The sequence below is a fragment of the Hipposideros armiger genome, unplaced genomic scaffold, assembly GCF_001890085.2.
Source record: "Hipposideros armiger isolate ML-2016 unplaced genomic scaffold, ASM189008v1 scaffold_97, whole genome shotgun sequence".
Classification (NCBI taxonomy): Eukaryota; Metazoa; Chordata; class Mammalia; order Chiroptera; family Hipposideridae; genus Hipposideros; species Hipposideros armiger.
In genome coordinates, this window is record NW_017731447.1 from 1871640 (window position 1) to 1878807 (window position 7168).

The window sequence follows — 7168 nt, forward strand, 5'->3', positions numbered from 1 at the left end:
GTGTGTTTTTCCAGGACCCATCAGCTCCAAGTCAAGTAGTTGTTTCAATCTAGTTGTGGAGGGTGCATCTCAGTGGCCCATGTGGGGATCAAACTGGCAACCTTGGTGTTGTGAGCACTGCGTTCTAACCAACTGAGCTAACCAGCCGCCCCCTATTCCCATATTTTTATAGGCAGATCTACAAACAAATTACATGACCTCGAATTCCCCACATTCCCAATGTGTTTTCTTTGTATTTCTCCATTTCTGGTGGTCTTTCTTAGTTCCTGTCTATGGCAGAGCGGCTATTACTGCTGCCACATTGTCCTCCTCATAAAATTAATTAGCTCTGAAAATCATTTTCCATTCATTCCTCGCTGAATAATGCTAGTCCTGTTCAGATTTGGTGCTGGTCAACAAACGAGATGAGATGAATGAATGTATAAACCCTGGCTCCACTGTGCCCATGGATGGCAGACAGGTTGCTAGGCAAAGCTCCCTACCCAGTTTTTAGCAAGGTTTCATTTTTGCTTTGCTAAAGAGATAACTTGCTGAAACCTCTATTTCCTGGTGCTCTGCTATCTGAACCGATATAGAATGTTGAAACTACAAATGCAGCCAGGATGTTGAAGGATTTGCGGTACCAAGCATATCGCCTCCCCTACAGGTTCTGAAGCAATTCATACAAACATGCAAGAGCCAGATAAGTTCAAAATACATGTTTTTTTAGTTAGAAGCTAGCTTGTAGACTGTGGCTGGGGACTGAAAATAAATTGGCTTCCTATACCTCCCCCTAGTCACTGATAAACCATAAGCCTCTCCCTGACAGAGGAAAAGCCTCCCCAGATAACTTACCACATGTTGCCGGCAGGATGCTTGAGAAAGAAGCAGAAATGGGATAAGCTAGCCTTATTTGCCATGCCTTCGTCATTGCAGACAGAAGCGTGGATACCAATACTTTCAAAAGGGTAGAAGTTTCTATTTTATGAGCAGTGAGAAGTAGGAGGAGAGGAAGAAAATGGCTCCACAAAGCGTTCTTCCTGCCTGGTGCCCTCACTTACTGCTCTTTGCTCCTCAGGTTACATTTCCCAGAGTGCTCTATGTCAGTGTTAGCATCCCGTCCTTACTACCCAGCTGTTACCTGGGCTGTGAGGTCTCTATCTGGATGTGCGAAGTTGAGGAGGTGAAGGGATGAGGGAGAGCCATTCGTAAGTCCTATCATAGATCAGCACCCAAGGGGTAGGAGGGAAGGATGATCAACCTGAGTTTGGGTTGATGGAGCCCCTGTATCTCAAAAAAGACAATAAATGGGAGAATGTGTAATGCATTCACGTTATCTTCTATCAGGTCAGCTCTGTTCAAGCAAATCCTGGCTCTGTCATGAACTCAAGCCTAACAATTTTTTTTTTCAGTCTAGATGTGTCTGCCTTATAATTGGTAGCACTGGATTGTTTATTAAGCTTTCGGTCATTTTTATGAGTTTTGAAAAACGTTTTTCTATACCTTAAAAGTTACACTTCAAGTGCTTTAAGGTATAGGTGGTCCCTTGATCATGGTTTTGTCCCTTCCTATGGTTTCTGTGGCTACTTTCTCCTGGTTCTCCTCCCATCTCTGGCCCTTCCTTTTCAGCGTTCTTCACACCATCCACTCATGATGCTCTTCCTTTGGTGTCTGCAGCTTCTGGGGCTCTGTCCTGTGCCCTGGCCTCTTTTCAGCCCACCATTTCTCCTGCTTGATTTAATCTATTCCAACAGCTTCAGCTGGCACATGTTCTTGAGGCTGACTCCCAAATGTGTGACTGTATCCCAGACCTCCCCCTCTTGAGCTCCAGGTCCATATTTTAAACCATTTACTAGACAATGTCCCCATCTGTACCTCATACTCAACTGACCAAAACCAAATCATCCTTTATCCCCCATACATGCTCCATCCCTTTTATTCTCTAATTTGGTAAATCGCACCTCCATTCTTTCAGGTAACCAAGCTGAAAAAAAATGGTTATATCCATTAGCCCATAGAGACAATTGGTTACCAAGTCCTACTAATTCTGACTTCTGAGCATCTTTCAGATATCATTTTTTGTGTTTTTGTTTTGTTTTGTTTTTTTAAATCTCTCTTTGCTGTCACCACCTTGCTTTAAAGCCTATGTCAGTTTTGGTGTTTTGGTTGCAAACAACAGAAATGAACTCTGACTAATTTGAGCAAAAAGGGGGGGGGGTGCTATTTGAAAAGATATTGGGAAAGCTCAGAGAATTGAAGGGAAAACTGAATAACCATCCTTCAGGGAGCACTATACCTGGGGAAGCTCCGGGGACCTCAGCAGGTGAAGCTCGGTCTTTCTGTCTGGGACACTGCAGATGGTAACTTGGCCACAGCCATCTTTCATCGCTGTGTGTCTTTAGCCAACATTCAAATTCCTAGTAGAGCGAATCTGGTGGGACTTCTCGGAGTAAGTCATCCAGGGCTAGAAGGCAGGGGTGAGGGGCACAGATCTGTGAGCACGACAGACCCTTGTAATTTCTCAGCCCATCCTCAGCACTGCCATAGTTGTCTCAAAGGCCTCTGCATCTTTCCCATCTATCGTTCACACTGCCACCATTTTCATATTTCTAAACGATATATTGCTCGATGTATCTATCTCCTTACTTAAAATTCCTCGATCGCTCTTCGTTGCTCATAGAGTAATCCTACAAGCTTCTACCAGGGACCTCACTCTAGGACTTAGAACCTGGCTACCTCTCTAGTCTCATGTCTTGCGACCTTTCTGTTAAATCTTATGTTCCAGACGTACTGCAGTGATTTGCAATTCCCCTACATGAGCCGTGCTTTGTTCTCGTCTCATGTTTTTGCTTGGGTTGCTCTCTGTTTCTCGAATGCCCACTTTCTCTTCTCTTCACCTGGTTAACTCACAGTCATCTTTCCAGGCTCAGTTTAGGTGTTAGTTCCAGATCTCCCCTAGTCTCGTCTTCTCTGGACTAAGTGCTCTTCTTCTGTGCTCTGACAGCATTCTGAACTTATCTCTAATGTAGGCATTGTAATCTGTTGCATTCAACCCTTTCCTTGTCTCTCTTCCTGGCTAAACTGAGCTCCATGGGGTCAGCGACTACATCTGATTTATGTGTGGTTCCCAGTGTCAAGGATGGTGCCTAACGCATCATAAATGTTCAGTAAATATATTGAAATAATCAAATATTTCATTTTGATGCCTAATATACAGAGCACTGTGGGGAAAAACAAATACATTAAAACCTTGGCTTGCAAGTAACTTGGTTTGCGAGTGTTCCACAAGACGAGCAAACATTTCTAATACATTTTAACGTGGTAAATGAGCGATGTCTTGCAGTACGAGTAGTTTGTTTCTGGAACGAATTGTGCTCGCAAACCAAGGTATTACTGTATGTGGAAAATTCACATTTCTACTTTCAAGAAGCTCACTGCCTAGGAGGCAAACAATACCTACACATAAGAAAAGTACAAGTAGAACTACAAGATGCTATATAATTTTATGCACACAAAAAAAACAATGCCTGTAGGCCAGGGTTTAGAACTGGATTGATCTAGGAAGTCTTCTCAGAAGAGGAAAGACCTGAGTAGTAACATAAAGAAAGACGATTCAAATGGTTTGAAGAGGTTGGGAGAGTATTTTAAGTATGGGGAGTAAGAGAAAAATGCTCACTGTGTTTGAAGAGTAAGGTGAAAAAAATTGGCTAAAGTAGAGGTTGATTAAAATATGGTGAAAAGGTCAGTGTGTGCATGTAGGGTAGTCATGGGTTAGGGGGAAAAAAATGGAGGAGCTTTGGTTTAAGTCATGATTTTCATTCTCTGATTCTAACACAGAACACCTCAGGATTCTAGATTGCCTGTTCATCACAAACTCCCTGTGTCTCCTCCAGAATCAAGAAAAGAATAATGAAGATATTTTCAAAATGGAAAGTTTCCATGCCAAGGAATTTCCCCTTTTTCCCTGAAATAAGATTTCCTGATGTCCTTTAAGGTATTGTATACCAGCTCTTTCCATTCTTATTTTTTATGTAGTTTGTGTGATTTTTTTTTCTACCTGGGTTGTAGACAAGCAGCACAACTTGTACCTCCCCATTTGATGGCTCCTGTTTATTTTAGTGTCCATAAACACATGAACTGGAAAAACTAAACATGAGAAAAAGGTGAAAGGCCCATTAGTCTATTTCCCTCTAAAGGGATTTTCAGAGGCTAGACCAGTCTAGCCATAATCCCTAGACAACCATCTTTAGGGTTTATGTCTGACAATCAAACTAGACATAACCCTAAATAATCACCTATTGACACTCTCAACACTAACACAGTTCTTTCCTCCAAATCCGTGGACTTTATAGGAACTTGAGCAGATAGGCCTTATCAAAGTTCTACTTAATTGATTGTTAAGGCCCCATGATTTGATCCCACCATACCTATCTATTATGAAGTCTTGCTACTTAAAACAACAAGAACAGCAAAAGCAAGTAACCTTCCAGTTAGGCTACTTCATAAACCATCCTACAAGGCCCAGCTCAAGCTCCACATCCTTGGAAAAACATCTCCCCTAAATGTCACTAACCTTTCTTTTCTCTAAATGGTGGGTTCTACATCATCAATTCTTTTCTTGCATTTTTTTTTTTTAGCTGAGCCATCCTGCCACCTGTTGGTAGCTCAGCTGCAGCTCAGCTCGGCTCGGGCCGGGAATCAAACAGGCAACTCTTAACCAACTGAACCACTCTGCCGGCCCTTGCATTTCTAATTATCAAAATATAGCAACTCCCTGTCCCTCCCTACCAGTACACACACACACACACACTTATATCAGCTTCTCAGTCCTAATCTATGGACGGACATGGTTGTATTGAGAGGGGAGGTAAATTGACGGATGTCTGCTCCTTCAATCCTCTCCTATTACTGACTCATGAATTTATTTTATTTCAGGTCTTTATGTAAGTAAATCTCACCACTATGATGGAATTAGAATGTCACCTTTAAATCATTTGATTAACTCTCCCCATTTTTACAGATGAAGAAATTAAGGCCCCCAAGAGATGAAGTGACTTATCTAATATATTAGCATGTACTTGTCATTGTTGTTTCAGATTTAGCAATCACACTTCCTCTTCCCCGCCCCCATTTCTCCACTAACCTTAAGTTCTTGAGGGGAAGGACCATCACGTCTTGTGCATTTTCTGCATTCACAACAGCACCTGTCTGCCTTCTCTTGTTTCCCACACAGGATCAAGAATGGGGCTGGGCACGCAGTGTGTGTGCTAACGGAAGGACGTTTGGATTGAATTGAACCCCGCAGAACGTGGACCATTTCGAGGCACTGAGTTTGGCCTGTGGGTGAATCCTGGCCTCGGGTTGGCCCACTTAGCAGTGAACAGCAATGAGCCAAAGGAGACCTGACAAGTGTGTAGTCTTATCTGCCCAACTGAGTTATTAATGCCGTCGTACCTGCCCTCTTTTCCCCAAAGGGAACAGATCCTGGGTGGGGGATGGGAAAGTAAGTGAAAGAGTGGAGCATGAGACTATTTGCTATTGGTTATTATTTTTACTACCCTTCTAGGAAGAGAAACTTAGATGTGGTTAGGAGCATGAGGGGGCCAGTAATCCAAGCTCAATCGTTAAGAATTAGAAATGTAGTTGTGAATTTCCACTAGTGGTAGTCCCTCTTATAGAATCCTTGGTTAATCGTTGAAGGCAGAGCCATTTCCATGTGGAGAAGAGTAGGCAGATAGGCATCGAAAACAGTAGGTGGTCTTTAAGGATATAATGCAGGTCCAGCTGCCCAAAGCAATTTCCTTAAGCAGTCTCCTAGAGCACTTCCTTGAGCGGTCTAAAACCCCTATTTTAGAAGAAACCAACTCATCAGATACCATCATGTTGCAGAGACATCCCATAGTTTAACTCTACAAACAGGTTTCGTTTTCCCCCAGCGGGCAGGCTGGATAACAAATCCTACTCTTTACTATTCATGCATATTTCAGTTATAACCACCTACATTGGGCTCTTCTAAGGCTCCCAAACGTTGTTGAGGGAGATTGAGAACATGCAGACTACCAGAGCTCTGAACAACTGGATATTCTGCCCCTTTTTCAGGTCTCCACATGACAAAACAAAGCCTCAGGGAACTAGGCCAGTTAAATTTGAGAAAGGAATCGCTGAGGATAGCTATGAGGTAAGGAAGACAATAAGCAGAAGTTCATTTGTGATCTTTCTGTGGAGTTGCTTAGAGTATAAGCTGTGTCTTACATGCTTCCTGTTGAAAAAGGGGGGGGGCAATATTTCTGTAGAGAAAAATTTAATTGATCTAATTTTATGAAAGAGAAACAGAGACATAGAGAAGAGACAAGGACACAGCAGCAATAAATCAGAGCTCAAAACCCCAGGGACCAGACACACATGTGAGTGTGTGTAAAACCCTGAGTTACCTAGAATTCGTGGCCACCTCTTGCAGCCAAAGCTTGTTTGCTTCCCCATGTTTATCATATTCAAGTGAATTTTCCAGGCCAACTTGTATTGTATCAGCCAGAGATACTGCGATTCAACATAACAAAACTAAAAACACATTCCAATTTGGACACTCTTGTGGATTTAGTCAACTGCTGAAGGTTGATTTGGAGCAGAGGCACAATTTCTCAGAAAAACTTGGGAGTAAAAACGTTTTCCCCAGAGAACTACCCCCTACAATTAATTTTTTAAAAACCTGTAAAAGAAAAGTCTTCACCTCTTTCACCCAGATAAACATCTCCTGGATTTCTGTGATTCTAAATACGTATATTATATACTTATGTCGTATCGGTAAAGCATTTTTTTCACAATATGTTTTTGTTTTGAACAAAGGGACTTCAGTTTTCCCAAAGGTAATGAAAATTAAATGATCGCATCTTTGCATTTGTCCCATATTTCATCCCACTCTCCCAAAGGAATATATGGCGTGGCTCTGCTAGCCTTCCTCTCAGTCGTCCCTTAACCCCCAGGAATTGCCAATTCTGGCATTTTCCGCCTAGAACATAACACCTGCCCTTATCCCACAGTTCTGCCCCATTCTTACTTCCTTTCCACTTTTCCACTCACCTGCTTGCTTTATTCTCCCGTTCAGTGCATGTTCCCTTTCTTCTGTACCTGCGGGAGACCAGCTCCCGCACGGTCCAGGGGTTCCCTCAGGTGGAGGCGGAGTCGGCGAGGA

General features: G+C 42.6%; 2 protein-coding genes across 2 annotated transcripts in view; one reads left to right on the forward strand and one right to left on the reverse strand.

Annotated features, from left to right (window-relative positions):
* The window catches only part of MEST (mesoderm specific transcript), a 181936-nt gene that overhangs the window by 22384 nt on the left and 152384 nt on the right, over positions 1–7168 (reverse strand). The window lies entirely within an intron of this gene.
* The window catches only part of TSGA13 (testis specific 13), a 14003-nt gene continuing 12863 nt past the window's right edge, over positions 6029–7168 (forward strand). The window contains exon 1 of the mRNA XM_019646083.1: positions 6029–6157. Coding sequence (XP_019501628.1) covers positions 6029–6157 — 129 coding nt within the window. The remainder of the gene's footprint in view (positions 6158–7168) is intronic.